General features: G+C 35.6%; 1 protein-coding gene across 1 annotated transcript in view; it reads left to right on the forward strand.

Annotated features, from left to right (window-relative positions):
• Nucleotides 1-20,568, forward strand: part of LOC150097673 (mediator of RNA polymerase II transcription subunit 25-like) — a 35,390-nt gene extending 14,822 nt beyond the window's left edge. Inside the window, exon 2 of the mRNA XM_090406971.1 lies at nucleotides 19,060-20,568. Within this exon, the coding sequence (XP_090263097.1) occupies nucleotides 19,060-20,568 (1,509 nt within the window). The remainder of the gene's footprint in view (nucleotides 1-19,059) is intronic.
• Nucleotides 20,569-21,487: the final 919 nt, after the last annotated feature.

The following is a 21,487-nucleotide window of genomic DNA, read 5'->3' on the forward strand; positions in this document are numbered from 1 at the left end:
GACACACCAAAGCGACTAGTTGGCCATTAACGGTATCTGCATGCCTCCACCAGCTGATTTGTCTGTTTTTCCGGAGGACGCATTTAACAGACATTACGCTGCATTCACTACATAACTTCAACCTCCACATAATGTTAACCCACTCGAATGTCTAAAGCAAATTTAATGCGTGGAGAAATTACTGAAAAATTTAGCACATACATGTCCTCGCTAGCTATTACCATAAAACACGTTTCTTTTGAAGGGAAAATTGATTTTTTTTTTTTTTTTTTTTTTTTTTTTGTACAGAAGTATACACAAACAAATGAAATTCGTATTTTCGTACTTTATTTTCATTTATTTTTTATTTTTTTAATAGTATTCAGCTTAGGCTTGAATCATTAAAATGCTGAAATGAAACACTCAGTAGAAAATACTGAGTGTTAGCTGGTTTTAAAACAAAAGAACTTCTATAGCGACTGGGTCCGAAGTCCAGATTAGGAACGCTGAATGATTGAGGCCAGAGATCGCAGTTCATTACTCTCGGAGTAAGTACAGTACTACGTTTCTACATCATGAATATGTCCTGTTAGTTTTTCCTTTTTTTTTTTTTTTTCCCCTCCATTAGGATTGTAACTGTCATAACCATATATTCATGGTTGAATAGGAAAGCGAGGGGCAAATTGCATGGGGGCCCAAAATTAACAGTTTTCTTTATTATTATTAAAAAATAATAAACTACATAGACAGATATATAATGTATATTTATGAAAAACTTACGTTAATATAATATAATACGGGGAATTTTCATAATAAATCCCGACTACGTCTCAATATAAGGCTCTTTACGCCTTTGATATTTTTCAAGAGAAGACAAGCACAGTAATATGAGGTGTATTTTAAAAAATATGCCACTATGACTAATAAGAGCCTCTTCCGTCAACTAGTTATTACACGATGTTAGTCATTCTAATTCTCTTTAAGTGAGTTTAAGCAGCTCTTCCGTTTAACTGGGTAAGGCTACACAGTAAGCACGACCTACAGTTAAGAAGAGACGCAGGCTTACGTACTTAGAAGAAACACAAATAATTATGAGTAAATTCAAGGATAATGGGTGAAATGTTTTAAAATTTCGAAAACAGGAAAGGGAGATTAACAATAAACGCTTAGAAATTAAAAAAGAAAAAATAATCATATTCAAAAACTTAGTTGTTGGTGGCGAGCGTGTGTGAGTGTGGGAATAAGGGAGTAGAAAGGACAGTATCTGTAATAATAAGAAACGAAAACTGGAATTAGAGGATTTGCTTTTATGGAATACGTATTTATGGTTTTTATCGTGGCTTCTAGTTTGTCTCTACAACTGGGGATCACGAAAATCGAGAATGTCTAAACTGGGGAATGGCCAACCTAAAACTATCATGAAATACGATGTTGTCTTGAAAATACAGGAACCCCACTTATCTTGCCTTCTGAATTCAGAAATTCTCGAATAAGTGTCCACCCTGCCATTTTGAAGCATGGGCACTTATTTTGTTTAGCCGTTTTTTTTTTTTTTTTTTTTTTTTTTTTTTTTTTTTTTTTTAAATAAACGTATACGTTTGATGATTTTTAGGGTTTCCGAAATTTGCTGCTTAGAAGCACTTGTACTTTTGGGTTTAAAACCGCCTATGAGAGGCATGATCGTGAAAAATTATCACCTTACTTTATTATGAACTATTCCACACATCACCGTAATAGTTTAATACTAAATTGTTTAATACTAAGACAACTCATAGCAAAGACTGGAATTGGTGATACTCCATCTTTCAGAAGCTTCTTCAATTTCTTAGAAACGCTAACTTTCTAACTTGATTTTTTTTTTTTTTTAATAATTTATGCATTTATTCTAAACATAAGAGTCTCCATCGCTCAATCAGTATAGACCAAGCCCTTTGGTCGGAAAGACCTAGGTTCGATTCCCATCAGTGACGTCAAGAACCTTTATCTGATCTCTTTCAACGGAAGGTGGGTTAGCCGTTTTTTACATCGAAACTCGGATTTTTCGTTCCCTAGACGGCAAACCGGCCCCCGTCAACCAACACACACACACACACACACACACACACACGAATTACAATCATGATCGTATACATAAAGAAGAATATGATCTGTTAGGTTTATTTATTTCAAGGTAGTGTGTCATGTGAAAGTAACTCGTGGAAAAGATGGGTTAAGCGGTTATACTTCGGTTCCTCCAAGCATGAACATCAGCTTTTCTACTTCTACGTTGTAATATCCTTAAATCATAGCATTACGAACAACCAACGTATAATTCCTCAGCATGTTGCTTAAGGAATACGTCCCTCAATAACTATAAATTTTCTTTCCCTCCCACCTGCGTATATCCCCCATAGCTGAAATCAACCTGAAATAATGCTTTTTGTAACTATAAGGTTAATTTGCCTATGCAGTTACGAGTCCTCTTCAGTTGACCGTGGTTTAAAGCAGCATCCAGCTATATACATTTAACCAAGTAAACTGCTACTTCACAACGCAGTCTCAAACCCTTTAGTTTAATCGGAAGCATATATTCTAGGAATGGATATCTAAAATTTTTATTGTGCTGTGTTTTTAGTTACGATTTAATTTTTTTAAATCGTAATTAAAATTAATTTTAATTAACTAACTATAAATTCATTATGAACATTTTTCAAAAATATAATAAAACTGAAATTAACATTTTATATATTTTTTTTCAGCATTCCCCCGAAAATGTTCCGTAGAAAAACGCAGTTTGAACTCATCTATAGGCCTTGTGGAATTAGATGGACATGGGATTTTGTCGTTCATTCTGGTTAATACCGTCTACGGTGGTGGCACTAACCTTGCTCCAACGTGCTTTGATCGTGAAGCTATGCTACTTAAATAATTGCAATGCTGTTGATGTACTCCGCGAATTTCGTCGCATGAACAAATATCGACGCGGTCCACTATCTCCATGTGCTCTGCGACGAATGATTAGTCGTCTTGAAGAAACGGATTCCTGGCAGAGGTCGCAAACCAATCAGTTCGCAACAGGCCATGAATAACAGCGTTGATTCCTCAGTGCGCATGCCGCATCAAGACAAATGGCTATGCCTTACGCAACTGTCTGAAAATTCTATGGACGAATTTGCGTTTTTACCCATTCAAGATAACCCTGATAAAGGAGTTGCACCCGCAGGACTTTGAAAGTCAACTAACGTTCGCTTTAATATTCCTTGCTTGAGTGGAGTTGGACGCTCCTTGGCCACGAAGGATTTTGCAGGGAAATGAGGCTCACTTTCACTTAAACGGAGCTGTGAATGCCCACAATTGCTGATATGAGCCACGCAAAGCTCGCATGCAATCCAACAAATTCCTTTGTATTCATCCAAAGTTACTGTCTGGTGCGGATTTACAGCTTCGTTTATCATTGGCCCATTCTTCTTTGAGGACATTCGCCAGTCGGGTTCTGTGACCTACTCAGTTACTGCCGAGAGGTATCTCGATATGATAACTGGAATGACTGAATCCATGCAGATATGCTGCTGCAGTTGTGTGGCACAACAAAACCTCTACATGAATTCAGTCATTTTCATGTAGGATGGGGGGTTGATCTCTACAGGAGGTTCTTCGAGAACATTTCACGAAGTGCGTTTTCCCACTGCATGGCCGCATCGTTCACCTGATCTGACCTCTGCGACTTCAGGCTGTGGGAATTTCTCAAAAGACAGAGTTTATCGGGTTCACACTGATAACTTGCCAGACGGAAAGATGGCATAACACAGTGTACGCAACATCAGTCCCAACCACTTGCGTTCTATCGCTGAACACACCAGGACATTGACCAGCCCGTGAATACTTAATGGAAGAGAATAAAAATGTGGCATTTATGCTTAAGTCGCTATTCTCCTTCTTACTCACACAGAAAAATTACTACATCTATATTCCCCGTTTTATTTTCTTAAAATTACTACATACTATTTTCCCCGTCATCTCAAACATATCTTTATCAACTGTTCAGATTTCACATCCTTGACACACGAATCCCCAAATAATACTATCTGGGGTGTCTCTTTTCAATCGTATGGTGTGCCATTTCTAATCGGTACTAGATCCCACTCTAGATATTGTGTTCGATCTAGTGCTGAAACTATTTCCCATACATTCCAAGCATGTGAATTTTTTTTTTTTCCAAAAGTCATCGGAAGCAAGGTCTCGTTGTTGTCTTTCAGTTTCCTTACTTGAGTGGAATCTAAAACAAGAGGCGAAGGATATGGCGACTTCAGCTAAAGATGTTGCATTGAAGTGCAAAATGACAGAATTTGCACACCATTTTAATAACAAAATTAGACAAAAAAAAAAAAAAAAAGTTTTATTTCCAGTACGTTAGCAAAAAAAAAAAAAAAAAAATCTGGTCCCTCTCCACTAGCAAGCGCACCGGCTAATAATACTATGAAAGACATAAACATAAAGCCCTGGTAATTTATACCGTCCTTCTCTCCTCCCCTCTCGTTGTCCCTGAATGATACTATGAAACGCACCTTTTTCATTACTGTCTACAGTCATTCCCATACTTGTTTATATTAACAATCGTAACAATAATCATAACTTCAGATCGCTATCCTGGTTGGTCAAGTGGCTAGCATATCCGCTCCCCACTTAAAAGGCTGTGGGTTCGATTCCCCCCATGAATATAGAAGTTATGGTAATATCGTTGGATGCGAGATGAGTTTCATCTTCTCGTGTGAGATCGCTATACACTCATTAGATTTTTAATTTTTGTAACTTCGCACTGAAAACAGTGCTACATACTATGGTCTTTAAGAGGTTTAAGCCTCCAATAGTATCGTGTGTTATCCAATTCCTAGCCGCCAATATGCCCTGCTAGGCACTCAAAAAGGCACACTTAACGTATCTTGAAATCAACTCGAGAGAGTCCAAAGCTTATTAACTATATAAACTTTTCTGATACCATACACCTCTAGAGGATACAGTTGCAGAGGTAAATTTTGAATCCAAAATTTCCATGTTTGGTCTCTCCAGCAGGGTTTACGGATTATTTATAGATCACTCAAGGTACTAATACCGATTTCTTGTGTGTTCAAAACCTCTGGTCGGTGAGATTAAATAAAAAATTAAAAAACAAAAAGGGAAGAAGTGAAAATTAGAGGATACTATAACCTACTACAGTCTCACGCCGGCTTCCTAGCAGCTACTTGAAGAATTCACTTCACGCTAAACCTATCGTAAATGTTCTTCAGGCCTTTCGTATTATTTTCCTTACAATTCATGGAATATTCTCTTGAGAGATTATAATACAAATTAAAATATTCGAAATAATGTTATTCAAACAAAAATGGAAGCAAATTATATTAATAACAATTCCTATAAGAATTTTTTTTTTTTTTTAGCAGAATTAGTTTCCCCAATACGTATAGCTGTTTTTCAAGATTAAAATTCAGGATCAGAAACTGAAATTCTAGTATATTTATTACCACACCTATTGATAACCTGTTAAAGAAATATAAGTACAGTTTCAGACGACTAATTATTTATTTTTTAATTTAATTTATTTTTTCTTGTTAATTTTGAATTTTGTGTTAATTATTTTGCAACGTTTCTAATAAGCGATTAAGAATTTATATAAGTGTCATTTAAATCTAAGGTAATAATATTTGTTAATATCTTAATAATTATTGATTTTCCATTACAATGAAAGTCGTGCCGGCAGCCATATTGAACAATGGCACGTGGCCTCTTGCGATACAAATATTTAACCTTACCTGCGTGATATATTTGTGCGTTTCTCGCTTACCCATTACTGGTTATCCAGATTACTTAGAGCCTTTTCGTAAACCAATAGAGAAAACACCCCCGAGACAGTATTTAGGTTTTAATGGTACAGAAGAGTACAATTAAGTAGCTCTCTTCCATACATAGTCACATGCCGAGACTACAAAAGGTGAATACGAACTTGTGTGGGGTTTTATTTAAGCAGATTTTGCACCATGACCAAAGAAGTAAGCCTGACTAGATTTATTTATTTAAATTATGATATTTTATCTTAAATTAGAAGTCTTTACATTATTTAGGTTTTTATTTTTACGCGTCAACCTCCAGTACTAAAAAAGAAATTAATTAAGAATACTTTTATCGCTTTGTATCAACTGTCATTTATTAAATATTAATTTTTAATCCCCTCTTTGAACAATAAGTCTAAAATTATCTTGACTTATGTGATAATTGTTCAAAATTTAATCTTCATAATCGGTCAATGACACAAGAGAATTTTAAGGGCAAAAATCTTTTTATTCATCTGTCTTATGTGTATTTTTAAGTGTGCTTTAAATTCAATGAAATTGTGTTTGTTACGGTTTTTCTGCTCGAGAATAATGGGCCATTTCCTTCCATTATCATCCCAGGAACTTAGAGAAAATAGTTCATAAATTACGTCATATTATGAAATAATATGATGTAATTTATGAACATAACGGCGGTTGCAATAGACTAGCCTTTTTGAAAGTCGTGTATAAATTCGTCTGCTGCATTCCATGTTTATTAAACTTTGCTCCATAAATTGCTAGTCGTCTGTTTCGCTAGTTTTTTTTTTTTGCTTAGTTATATCTGTAAGTGCCGATAAATTTTGAACTCAAGAATAATTGATTTTGTTCACTGCAGTTAAGGTGAATAAATGAAGAACACTTTGAATAATATAATAAGTGAATTTTAGTAGAAAAATTTCGCAATTTTATTTACTCCACGAGCAACTTTTCTCAGAAAAAGAAATCGCAATTTCCTTTCAAACTAATCCTTTCCTGTAATTTCTTCATATAAGCATATTAGCAGCAGCTGCAACGGATACTTACCAAATGCGGAACATAGACAACGTTTTCCGACACTACAAAATGCCTTTTCGCGAACCGTCAAAAAGTTACGATAGTGAATATTCCTGTAACATCAAACTTCCTAGGAGTCTTTATCTTTTCATTGACAAGAAATACTAGGGAATAATTCTCAGTCGTAATACTGTATTGAACCTTAACAAAATCATTAAACTATTCCCTCGATGATGACGGTACTATTTCGTATTACTAGATGTTGGGGGATACAATTTCCTGGAGTTATTCTTAAATGATCCCACGTGAGTTCCGAGTCACGTAACAAATTAGAAAAAATAAATAAACTTCTGCAGACGTAAATGTTGATGAATCATTTTAAGCGGTGAAGGTTTGCAATCTTTCGTGTGGGATTTGCATAAAAAATGGATCGTGTCTATATCTAGTGATCGCCCCCCCCCACCTCCTGATATTTAAAATGTCATTGTGTTCGTCTAAAAAAAAAAAAAAAAACGATAAATAGCCACAAAGTATCCTTGGTTAGCATAAGCAAGCAGCTATCCTCGTTAAGCAATCATAAACATTACGGGTAATGGAAACATTGTCATGCTTTTGTGAATTTGCTTTACATAAAATAAGACTCCTATCCGGAGAAAGGGGACGAAGGCGATGCCATTCTTCTCCAGATGGATCTCTGAAATGGGCGAGAGAAGATCGGAGAAATATCGTTTGCAGAACTCGGTTGGAGGAGGAGAGGGTGATGGGATTGAGACATTTAGTTATTATGGTGTGCTATGGAAGAGATTTCATGAGTGGGGGAAGAGATAGGTAGAATAAGGAGGCTGTCCCTGGAAGCTGTAGGGACAGCCTCCAGAGGAGTGAGGGGAAAACAGTGAAATAAGTTTTAAAACAAGGGAGAATGAGGACCTTCAAGTTTGAACAAGTTTTTGATTCCTTTGATTCCGTAGAGATCTGATAATAAGGCTTTTTTTAGTGCATGGTGAAGGGATATACTTAGTGACCAAAATCGGGACTCGTGATTATCAAAACAGCCTCTTTTTTTTTTTTTTTTTTTTAATATTTTTTAATAAGATGCTTATTTTTTGGACAAATTTCCGTGTAGTATGTTTTTAGTAGCCTCAGTGGTGTAGCTAGAGCTTTTGCTGCCCCTCTCAATACACATCAAAAATGCTACAAAAAGTCAAAACGACATAGGGTAAGGTTCAAAGTGCCGCCCGGGACGGATCTCTCCCCCCCCCAAGCTACGCCACTGAGTAGCCTTATATGGTATGGAATGACAAATACGGAGACAGACGCACAAAACAGTTCAGCTGGCTATTAATTCAGGATACATGTGTAATTACGCTATTAATAGACACCCAGCACAATTTGCAAGGTTTGCTACCAGAAAGTGTGAAGATTTTCATGGTTTATGAGGACAGAATCTTTAAAATTGAAATGTTAATAAATATCCCAGATCTACGCTGCTTTTGGATTATTTCACTTAGTTCGCCGTAATGCAAATTTAATTAATTTTAATGCAAACGCCACTTTTATATAAGTATAAATAATATAATTAAATTTTGTTAATAAAGCTACGAGGGAAGGAAACGTGACAATTTTCCTTTTTCCAAACTTCCGTAATCCCATTCAAACAGCAAATTAATCTACTAGTATTTTCTTCGACTTTGGCCTATTGTGTTCGGCTTATTTCATTATTTCACTTCAGCCTGCATTAAGACGTAATGAAAGATAAAGGACACTTATAAAATCTTGCTTTTATGTGAACAGTAACGATAGCTAGGTTAAAACTCAGCAGGACAAAGCGAAATGCACTTAATAGTGTTACTTTAATCTCGCGAACTCTGCTTGATAATAACAAATACATGTAGTCAAGCTCCTTGGCAAAAGAAAAAAACGTATCCCCCGTGGCGCTGTGGCAAATTGTTTATTTCGTGTATAATCTGCAACATTCAATAACGATAGTGAAGCTTCAAAGTGGTCTCAGTCAACTTTCAATGAACAGAAGCTTTAAGTAATCGTGAAATTTTAATAGCGTTAAAAGCATCTCCCAGAAGAGTGGCACAACATCTTGATAATGTTGATCCTTCTCACGAGAACATGTATGTTGAGTTTCTGAAAATACCCACAAGAGGCGCCACTAGTAATGACGCAAATAACCAGAGAAGTGATGACAAAGAAATACTCGATCCTACAAACAGGTTGATTGTCAGATCGTATAATTTACTAGTGTCAGCTCAGTCAGTGTCGATGATGCTTTTTAGTTGGAGTAACCTGGGTTCGAACCCAATGCCTACAACACAAAGAACCTTCATAAGGGCGGTTACAGGAAGTGAAGGGTTCTCTCTCGAAAACTGGCTTTTATTTGTATTTTTTTTTATTCTACGAATTAGCCCCCCCCCCCCCCCCCCAATTCGGTGATTGAAGTAAGAGGAAAGAAGAAATCTGGATGGTTTAATCTGATAATTGTTTTCTCGCTATTTTCAATTTTGTGAATCGCAAGTACCGATGAGTTTGTCTTAAACTTTTGTAATTACTGTAATTGAGTCTGCACCTAATCGCGGACGTGGATAAATCCGCTCCCGTAGCGCAACTTTATAATTTATTTCGAATTTCTTTTTTATTTTACAATTAAAAATAAATTTTATTATTCTGAACTGTTTATAATTACAACGCACGCATGCAGCTGTCTCGCAGCATGCGTGCATGTAATTATAAAATAACATTTACGAAAGAATCATGTGCAATTAAAAAAAGATGGAAGAGTAGGCAATAAATTTCAGTTTATAGCCCTGAAGAGGGAGAAACATTAAATAAATGAATTTTGCAAATAATTACAAGAAGCTCCAGATAAAATTTAAAACTAACAGAAGTGATCATTATAGCCGGAGACTGAAATGCACTTTATTCTGCTTAGAACCAGATAATACAGGAATATGGTCAAAATTTAATGAACAAGTACTAAATAAATAAAAAAAAAATGGTTAAGTTATTACAGTTTTGTGCAAATAATACATTCTCCCAACATTTAAAAAAAAAAAAATCATAAAATAACTTGGGAGTTCTAGCATCAGTTGATATAGGAACAAACTGTGCATTACTTAAATAAATTACCGTATATTTTAATAAAACTAAAGAAGAAAACTAAAATTTAGGGTCGGAAATTGCAAGAAGAGATTGTTTATATTAAAACAAACACGCTGCATTAACAAAAAAAAAAAAAAAACATTTTTGAACTTCCAGTTTAATGGCCACATGACGTGAAGAAAGCATAAAAACTCATACGTCTCTAGCTTTTTTTTTTTTTTTTTTAAACTCTTTTGTACTATAAGCGCGCTCCAGACGAAGTATACCTGTTGGCACACGGAACTGGGCGAGATTTTTAGTTTTATATGTACCACATCCGTATCTCACTATTAATAAAGATGCCGGTACACTGTACCCCCCCCTAATAAAATTTTGCTGCAAGTGAAGCTAGAGACTTGAGATAATAGCAGACAGTAAGCTAATATTTAGTAGTCGCATTGCTAAAGCAGATAAAACATCACATGGGATGATTACGGTGTTGAAAAGAGCATTCATTTGCAGGAACAAGGAGATTATTCACCCACTTTACAAGGCCTTGATAAAGATCACTTTGGCTGGAATACTGTGTTCATATATGGTCACCTCGGTTCTATGAAGATGAGACACAGTCAAGTTCATCACCGACTGACCAAAATCATATCTGGCTTTGCGTATGAAGATAGAGAAGAAATGTGGTCTTCAAAGTTGGATAAATAGAAGGAAGAAAAGAGAAGAGACGTGTTCCCCATAGTGGGACATAATATGAGCCAAATCACTCAAGAGTTTAATTTATTAAACTGAATTCTCGCGGTTTATACTACAATGAAGATCAAGGTTGCTTGGATTCCTTTTTTTTCCAAGACTGCTATCCACAAAGTTATAAAATATAATACATTATACCATGTCTGTCCTAAGGATTTTTCAATTTTTTTTTAAAATGTAAAATTATAAATTTTACACATTCGTATAATATGAAGACCATGCAAACAATTTTGGCAATACATATGTGAAACCATCAGTAGCCTGAACTGCAAAACTCCATCTGACATCTACCAGTTAGCTCAAGATAGAGAGACTTGGAAGACCATCTCCTCTTCATTATACTCTCTTTTACATTGCAGTGTCGAGGATTTATTAATCATCGGACCTCAAACCGTTCACGGGGTAAGGTGGTCAACCCTACGTCCCGGTGTATCCTATGTCCTTAGTGTTGAGTTCTGAAGGTTGGTTTTGAGGAATCATAATGTTTATATTGCATCGAACGGAATTTTTAAGAGTGAATAAAAGGTATGATTATATTGGTATAATATCGATTTTTATACCTGTTGTTATTATAGATATGCATCGTTGTATGTGTTTATGGGTTCCTCCAATTGTGCGACAATCATAGCATACGATGCGCTTACAGTGGAAGAAGATAGTGAAGGAGGCATCGGATACCAACGGGCAGTGAGCCCATGGTTCGTGTTGATGATGCGCTTACACTGTAGCATCTGCACCGCATAACGACAAGACAGCTTTAATATGTGGATTAAATCTGTAAGGGACAACTGAAATCTTGGAGCATTTTTTTTCACCGACACAGTTGAATCGGTTTAGTTCTGCAAGATCGGTTTCGGTGTTGAATTTTAGTGAAAACTGAGTGCTGCACTTTTAACACGTTACGAGGCCAGTAATTTCAAGTGATACCAGGATTTTCTTTTAACTGGTAAGAGTTAATTAATTTTTTAATTTTTTTTTTTTTACTTTGGTTGATTTTCTTTTAAATTTTTTTAAGGATGCATTCAACATGGACAAATTTTAAATTAAAAAAAGAATCTAAAACTATTTTCCGCCAGTACAATGGAGATTATTTGTCGTATTCGGCTTTATTTCAAATGAAGACAATCCACCACATCCCACGTGTGTTGTATGTGTCGAAAAACTGGCAAATCAAGCAGTAGTTCCTAGCAAAATGAACAAACATCTGCAGTCAAAACACTTCCGCTTGTGGGAGAAACCAGTGGAATATTTCAGAAGGCACTTGATAAAACTTGCCAGGCAAAAAAAATGGACCAAATATGTGACAATAGTAGATAAAAGCGCGCGAAGAAAGTACCGCTGATGCCGAAATAGTTGTCAAAAAGATAGCGTGCCGTAAGATAAATAAAAAAAGATCGAAAACCGCTGGTCTAGAGACAAAAGATTGAAACTTTTTTCAATCCACTTCAGGATTTTATAAGCAGAGAAGTGTCTCACAATGGGCGAGGAAATTCATTCCCACTTTGTGTGTGTGTGTGTGTGTGTGTAATTAAGTGTTTCAAAATTATTACATACTGTATAAGTATTTCTTTTATATTATGTGACACCTGAATCCTATCTAAGAAGAGAAGGACCTTAATCCTAGCTTTTCAATTGCAAGTGAGTTAGCCGATCTTATACGGAGATGTGTGTGTGTGTGGGGGGTTCCTCCCGGAAATTAGTTTTTTGTCCTGCCACAGGCAAACCAGCCAGGAGAACAAACACAATTTGCAGACAAAATTATATTACAACTGATAGTATTTATATTGGTTTCATAAGATGGTGCTGTACCTGCATGTGTGAGCCTCAACAGTCATTGTCTCATTATATGCTAAATCTACACGTAATCCTTCATCTACACACTACGCCCTACCCATCATTCGCGCACACAAAATATGTTTGCTGTATGAAGGGCATACTGTAGTTTATTTGAATATTTTAATAATTTTAGCTATAATTTATATTTATTTGGATTGATATAATTTTTGTCACTTTAATCACCGAAGTTTATTGGTCACTTAGCTTATTTAGTATGTTTTGTTTCTAGAGCTACAGTAAGCTCTTGGTGTATACAGTAACCAGCCCGCTCCCATTCAAAAGATATCTTCAGTAACCCCCCCCCCCCCGTTTTAAAGAATATTTATTGATAAAAGCTTTTGGAGAAAATTAGAAAGGTACCCAAAAAGGATCGAATTTTAGCGTGATCATAAATATTGAGTATTAGTTGCAAAGAATTAGCTTAGGCTAATTCTTCGGAGATTTAGCTAAGCTTAACTAGTAATACTTAATAACTAATAATAGTTATTTATTTAACTCGTTTGTTATCCCCAACGTTTCCTATCCAATTGTTACAAACTCCGCTGCCCTCTATATAATTTTACTATCCTTGAGGGATCTACGTTTTGAAATTTACATCATAAATGCTGCTTTTGGGTAACAGAAGTAAGTTATATTTAGATCTCTAAAGGATAACTGACTGTTATTAATACAATTAACCTTCATTTTACTTTGATGGATCTGTTGTTTCATTCTGGGTGTCTCCACGAATGCAGATCGCAAACTTTCTAGAGATGGCAATCTTGGACCATTCTTCTCCATAAGATATTCATAATAAGATTCTATTCATCCCTCCACCTTCTCCTTATTAGATATGGCTACTTGTTTTATGGCATTGTCAAATAGCAGTTTCTGCTCTATTATTCTAAAAATAACTAAGATTCGTTTATTTTTGAAATAATAGTAGGAGTGTGAAATATTGGCAGTTTTCCAAATGAAGCAGGTGCTTGTGACACGCAGAAAAATAATTTTTTAAAAATCAAACAAAAGAATCTCTGAATAAAAATATAGTCGTTTTATTTAATAAATGGCAGTTTGTGCATTTCGTTTTGAATTTATTACAGTAATTCCAAAAATAAAAGAAAGAAAAACAAGGAAAATTCTAATCTATTGTAGTGCATTCCATCAGAAATGAAAAGGTATTTGCACGCGAAACGGATGGAATTTTCAACTAAATCAGATGAATTATTTCAAGTGGAAAGAAAACAAAGTGAAGGGATTTGCCTTCGCTATGACAAAGCCGCATCATTTTTCGCTAAAAGAGAAAGTGGGATAAAAATATTTTGCAGTGTCAAGCTTAAGGGGGGGGTGGATATTCGCCTTGAACGGTTTGTGATTCCTATTAGTGTAGTAAACGGTATTAACATCATGCTGATTCAAGCAAAAAAAAAAAAAACTTAGAAACGTGCGAGGTAAAATCCTTCATATGCTCAGCAATATACACTGACCTTATTATATTAGTTGCTTCGACAATAACTCAAAATAACCCAGCTCTATTGCTTTTCTTTCAGTTCATCAAGTTCATCCTTCTGTTCGCATTGCAACATTTGACATCATGGTGATTATGCTACTGTTAATTCACTAATCTGGGGTAGTCGCAGTATTGACTCTGAAGTCAAGTACCGTAATGAGCTGCTGACTTCTCTTATAACAAGAATCAATAGGGCCAAAGTTCGACCTGCTGTGACTTCGTTTCTAAGCTGAGTATTATCGATCCCCAATTCTTATTCAATGGAAGTGGTGGTGGCGTGGGAGTACACCGCCCAGGGGAACTGCACTCCGTTTCCCCTCCCCCCTTCTCCGCCCTGGATTGCTTTAAAATTAATATTTGGTTTTTCTTTAGCAATAATAGGCAAATTTCAAAATATCCATTTAAAATTTTTATAAACGTTATATATTATGTGCTATGAAATTTATTCATACATCAAAAAATGTCGCCAAAAATAACACCTCGTAGAATTCTTACACGTTATACTGCTAGTTGATGGTATCCCCGTAACTTGCAGAGAAAGCATAAAAAAGGAAGATAGTCTACTGGCGATTTAAGCTACAGTGGTTTTGGTTCACTTCACCACATTGACTGGGGTGTTATATATACATAAGTTCATTTTGCGCTCACTAGGGTCCGTCTACGACTTCACCTGAAGACGGTCAAATTATCCCTACTTGGTCAGGTAAACCTGGCTGAGAATATCATAATATGAGTGCCTTCGGGTAAAATCGTGCTATAAAGGTGTTTTTTTTTGCATTTTTTTAAATGCAAGTAATGTGCTATGCAATACCTGATCCGGTAGTCGTTGATGAGATTTTCCATAAAGAAGAAGATTCTTTGAATGAACTATGTGGTCATTGTATATACATTTCAAAGCAGTGTACAGCTGAACATTTTAGTTCTTGTCGCCACAATGATTGGCTTTACCGCAAGCACGAGTCAGTGATAAGCTGCTGGTAAATTAAATTTTAACGGGCAGATCAAGAATTTAAAGGACTTATATATATCAAAAAACATACGTACAATGAAATTTTGTTTTTATTCTGCACTCTTAGCATTTCAACTTTTGCTACCACATCTTTTGAGAACAAAGGCTATTGCAACGTTCTTAACAAGTAGAAATGGCGTGTAACTGCCAGACGATGAAACTTACTTTCCTGTTTCATTCTTACAGCGCCACCTATGCTTTTTTTCTCAAGATTTATGAAATAACTTTAATGTGGTGGTCTTTTCTGATGCATTTCCACACAGTTTTTTAACTTTGCTTAGAGCTCACGTTCTTTGGGGTTGAAGAAAAGATTTTCAGATCTTTTTCTTACGGAAAAGTATAATAACAAACAAAAATCAATTAAAAGTTAATTTTCATGTTAAATAAAAGGTTGGTTACTTTGGGCACCGAGTCGAACTGTATTTTTATGAGGAAATGATTGACGACTTCATAAGATCATAAGATATATATATATAATTTTTCGGTACTACTTTTTAATTTTTCAGATTTGTGTTAAACGTATTTCTTGTTGCTTTACTGGTTTTTTTTTTTTTTTTTTTTTTTCGTTTTGATTTCTTAGCGACGGTCGATTGTTCTTTACCTAGATTCGCCATAGGTCTATCCTGTTATAATCTTAATGCTATTCAGAGCATGTCCTTAATATTTTCTCCCAAGCCAGCACGTAGAAAATTACATCTCTGCTTATCTTTCATATTATGACACCATTTGGCCGGTCTGTAAAGTTGAAAAGGGTTAAGAATCACTCGACTAGACACTAAAGAATACCAGTATTAATGGTAATGCGAAACAGTCATCCATCTTGCTTCATCATTGCGATATCCGTAATGATGTTTTTAAGTTTCAAACAACAAATGCAGCAGCCATTAATTTTTATTTTTGCAGGTCTTTTTATTATTATTATTTTTATTATTCAGGTCTGCTTCCAGTTTTCACTGGAAGCAGACCTGATCGAACTAGAGATATTCTGCCTTCTTTGAACAGAAGTGTTTCACGTCCGATAAAAAAAAAAGACAGGAAGTCTAGCCCTAAAGCCATGACCTACTTATACACCCTATTGCTAATCTGACGTGAACAATGGTTCCGCAAATAAAAAGACTGAGTTTTTGCCTAAGAGACATGCATGCAATATATATTCTATTAGTAGAGTCTTATCGGCACCTGAGCGCTAAATAAATGGAGTAGGAGAGGTCGCGGTATGCATTTTTGATAGATAACATTATTATAGCATTTGACCGAAGTATTTTGGTCAGCAAGGTTAAAAAAAAATACGCTTAGGGGATTAAGTTTATTAATTTGTGATTAATGTCAGTTATTTAACAAACTGTTCATTTTATGGACTCTTAATCTTCAGTTATTAAGTGTCCAATTTATTAATTGCAAACATTGACGTGAATTTCAAATCACTGTCAGTTACTCTTACAATAACACTATAGCTACGGCAAGGAACAAAGGCTGAAGTGATGTCAGACTCTTGAAAATAGCAGCCAATGAACTCGGACATTCGATCTTTAAAGAAGTTAAAGGTCATGAGAAGAGGATTAGACCCGAAGTTTTGACAAATCATCTGGAGTTTATTTAAAGAAAGACTGTGTTGTTCTGCAAGGGCAGCTGATGGAGAGGTAGTAAGAAAGGGTGGCAGGGGGATGTTTACATGCCAGAGTAATGTATAAACAGGTGGACCCCCCTGGGATAAAGAAATGTTCCCAATGAAAGCATCATAGTAGAGGAGAGAAAAAAGAAACAGTGCGAGACTATTTTAGTGAACTATCGACGTCCTCAGGAGAGGTGATGTTATCATTTTTTGTGAACCTTTTCTTTTCCAGAATGCACTGGAGATTACCTATGATAAATGGAACTTGATTTTCTCTTGGGATACTTCTGACCGTTAGAACGGATTGGTAGCGGGTAGAGATAAATCCCAAATGCACTCTGTTTATACTTTGGAATTGCAAATAATGTAACAGCATATTCTTTCTCTGTTGGACGTTTCAAGGAATTTAGTGTGAAAGTCTATTAGTAATTATAAGAATGCATGGATATCTTATGAATTTTAAGTGTATGATCTAGTAATAACTCGATTTTCGAACATCTCTGAAGCAGGCGCACGCACGCACGCACACATTAACACGATGCGCATTGGTTTAAAAAAATCAGGGTTCGAATCAAGTCACATGCGTAAGTTACGGTGCTTCCCCCCATACAGTTTTTTTTTTTTTTAATTTCACAAAATAAGCAAACCCTAGAAGAACACATGCAATTAACAGACATAACTGGTGTCATAGCCTTAAGTGCTTCAGCCATAATAATTTCAAACAGCCAACAAGCCAATCAACTGGGGTACACAGAATTTTCAATCGTGTGATTTATTAATGAATTTCTGTGTAACTGTTAATCGCTTATGTTATGCATGAGTATACTCATGATACTGTGAATTGTGCGGGATCTTTTTTTTTTTTTTTTTCCATGAATTATCTCTCTTGCGCTGGTCGCAATCAGAACGACCTTATCCCGAGGCGAATGTGGTACGCGAAGAACATTAATAAGGAATGTTGAACTGAAAGTATTAGCTCGCCTCATAGAGAAGGGGCAGGATTTTCCTCTGTATGAAACTGGGATCCTCCCCTTCCCCCACGACAAAAGCTGAAAAACCGACTATAGACAGTTTTTCCTGTTGTTGTTCCCATAACGGGGATGATTGGGTGTGGTCAATGACGATTACGTAAAAACATTTCAGTTCAATCCCTGCCTGTCTGTGGGTTGCTTGCATTTTCAAGCCAGTTGGCATGTTCTGATGGAAATCCCGATTCTTCTCTGGAAAATAAACCCTGCCGGATAATTAATTGATAGATGAGGTTATTTTCATATCCTTAGTTGCTTATGGTATAATTCTAATATCTTTTAAGTAGTGAATATGACGGAAAGAGCCTCCGTAGCTCAGTCGGTATAGGCGAAGCCCTTTGGTCGGAAAGACCTGGGTTCGATTCCTGTCTAGGAGGTGAGGAACGTTTCTTTGGTCTTTTCGACGAAAGGTGAGTTAGCCAGTGTCATACGGAGGTAGGGTTTTTTTTTTTTCACCCGGAAACTCGGGTTTTTCGTTCCCCAGAACAGGAAAACCGGTCCCATGAGCACACGTGTCCTATGTCTGTAGGACATAGGACATGCTGGGATTAATAGCGGTAACCATCTTATCCTCGAGTTCCTGTTGCGAAGTCCCAGAATACTTGGAAAGGTCGTGGGTGCTTAAATGCCTTATAGAATATGATTGAAAGATATGACAACAAATTTAATAAAAAATAAACAAAATTCTTCAATTAGCTAGTATAGCGCCAGACTTCACATTTGTATTAGCGTTCTTTATAATCTCATCAAGCATCTTATACATTCTCATGAGCTAAAATGTCATGATCACCTACTTAGTAGCGTGTTAGACCTCCTTTCGCTGTGATAACCATTGACTCCACTATGCCACGGAATGTGTCTTGAGGTGTTCCGGACCAGTTATACAGAATACAGTCCCTGGGGTGTTAGCGATTAATCGAGATACTGCGGTGCACACGATCCCATGAATGTTCAATGGATTCAAATCTTATACTTTGTCTTGCTGGAAGAGTCCGAAACTATCGGGTCACGTTATCACCATGCAAGACAATATCTGGTGCGAAACCATCCCTAAGAATTAATGGTCAAGATGTGTGCAGTAGAGATGGGAGGACCCAGTTGATATTCCTGAGAACAATCACCATACTAGGATACCGCCAAAACCGGCCTCTTATCTCCAACTGTGCATTCTGTTCGATCGGAAACAGACTAGGTGGTCGTAATGTTTTGACTCGTGATTATTGATATTGGGAAGATCTAAAGCAGTGTGTATGAGAGAAGGAAGAAAGGGCAATTCAACGTTCCAAATAAAAATATAAAGTATTTAAATAAATTCTTTGCAAGTATCAATCATTACAGTGATTCGAAATCGGTTCTTTAGTTTTATTTAATTAAAAATACAATGCTTTATTATTCACATTTTTTTTTCCCTTTTACAGGTGGCAGATGTAGTATTCATTGTGGAAAAGACAAAACAGATGCAAGTGTACATGAAACACCTGTGGAACAATTATTTGGTGAAAATAGTTAAATATTTGGATCAGTGTTATTCTTTTAAAACTTACGGCATTGTTTTATACAGAGATGCTGATTGCTCCACCTCACTGGCTGCCGAGGACCATGGTAGTATACACAACAGTACTGAATTATCAGCATGGTTTAATAATATCGAATTTTCCACATCGTGGAAAATTGGTTGGGATGAATCAGCGGGATATCTTGGTGAAGGAATAAGTATGAGTTTCGAAATATTTGATCGTTTGCAGGAACTTAGAGATTCAAAGTGTATATCCGAAAAATTCTGTATTCTATTATGTTTTTATTCGTTTTATGACTTTGCAACTGTTCAAAGTGATGTATATTTTGGAATGCGACCAAATGAACTGGCATCACTAATGGTAGATAAACAAATCAAATTAAGCATTTTATGTCCTCGGAAAATTCCTGAATTGATCAATTTGTACATTATCGCTGGAGGAAATAAAAAGGACATTGATTTAAAGCATTCATCAGATGCCGAATATTTAATTCTTTTAAATATATATCCTAGGACTAAAACTCTAAAAGCTACTTACTTTGATAGCGTACCTTCAAGTTCTAAGATACTTAGTCGTGATGCCATTTCCGAGACTTTGCAAAGAACTTCCAAAAATGAACAAAAATCTTTAGATGTAAATACTTCTCAGTCAGCATCACGCGAGTTATCGCAAAGTAAACTGTGGAGAGTACTCACTGCAATAAATCAGCAAAGGGGATTCAGTGTTCGTTCAAGACCTCTCCAGATTCAACCCGCATTAAATAATTCCCTGACTAAACAATTGACTGCAAGTACTAGTCAGAATGCAGCCATTGTATATCCTAGAATTATTAACAGCAGCAATATTAGTTACTTACCTTTAATTAGTGGTCAGTCTTTGCTACAAGTGAATAAGAATCCAGAGAATTCCTGTTTAGTGCAGCAAAATTCATCTGGAGTTTCATCAGGAAACAACGTACCCCCGATGGTTGCCAATTCGCATCGACCAGTATGGGAAGGCAATGTAGAATGCCGATTACTGAAAGATAGGAACGATTTAATATTTTTATTGCCTTGCGTGTGTTCGTCTTCAGTTGCTACTGGTCCAATGTCAGTTGACGTAACTAAGTGGCCGAAACAGTTAACATTGCAATTAATTTCTAAACAACTACTCAAAGGTCAAAAAGAATTAAATTTGCTCAAACAAAGTCGTCAAGTTTTATTTCAGTTTTTTCAAGACTCTCCGAATATGAAATATTTGTTTAATGAAATGAAGACTACTCATTTTGGCATCATATTGTTCGATAACCTTCCTAGTATTAAGATTATGTTACTCTTTTATGTGTCAGGGGTAAAACTCCATGGACTTATTCCCTTTGATCAAAACAACGTATTTCTTATTATGTCCACATTATTGGGTAGAAAGAATTAGAACAGTTCAATGCTTGACAACTTTTGTTGATAATAGAAATCCCTTTAGAACACTGCCGATCAGTAGATCCATTAAAACTGTACCAATGGTAATATCAGAGTGAAAGCATTTTGAGTCCTAGATTTTTACATTTAGACTTTTTAATATTATAAAAGAAATTTTGTATGCATTTTTGATATACTATATTGTAAAATAAATTTTGTTTGCTCATTTTTTAACAGAGAAAATTATTTTGATTACTTGGAAAATAATTATTTTTTAAAACTTTTGTGTTTACATTAAACATTTCTAGATATTGTGAAAGGCGTCTGCTAAGATTGCGCATGCTTAGTTGGGTACATTTCGTAGCAGACGCCTTAAATCTCTGTAATAGTTTTGCCTATAATTTATTATGATTTTGAATATAAAATCAAACCCAAATGAATAATAAATCATAACAAACTAGATAAGTATAAATTGGATAGCAGTAATATTATTAGTGTTTGGAATGAACCGATTCGATCTCAGATTCCCATTGGACTTTTCTGTAATTTTCGTAAAACTTCTGATAGCATATATTCCTTGACAAAGCTACCTGAAGACGTCTGCTTTAATAATGTTTCAAATTTTCTTTTAGTGGAAAAACGTGATATAAAAAAATTCCTTTTCACTTTTTTTCCGCATTTTCTATCACAGATGAAAAATTATCTTAAAATTTACAGGAATTCATTGCGAACTATCTTTTAACTTTGACACCGTCTTGTAACTATGTTGCACAAGCATCGCATTCTCTCTTAAAATTTCTCGCGTAGGTGATAGAACAATTTACGAACTGCGAAGTCAGCGGATAACAAACTGAGATATATTTCCCCAAGCAGCTCGAAGTCTTTCTCAGACTCTAAAATATTGCTACGTACTAAGGAATTCCTTACATCTCAAG

Source organism: Typopeltis vanoorti, chromosome 17 (genome assembly GCF_054136105.1).
Source record: "Typopeltis vanoorti isolate ZY-2024b chromosome 17, IOZ_Tvanoo_1.0, whole genome shotgun sequence".
Taxonomy (NCBI): domain Eukaryota; kingdom Metazoa; phylum Arthropoda; class Arachnida; order Uropygi; family Thelyphonidae; genus Typopeltis; species Typopeltis vanoorti.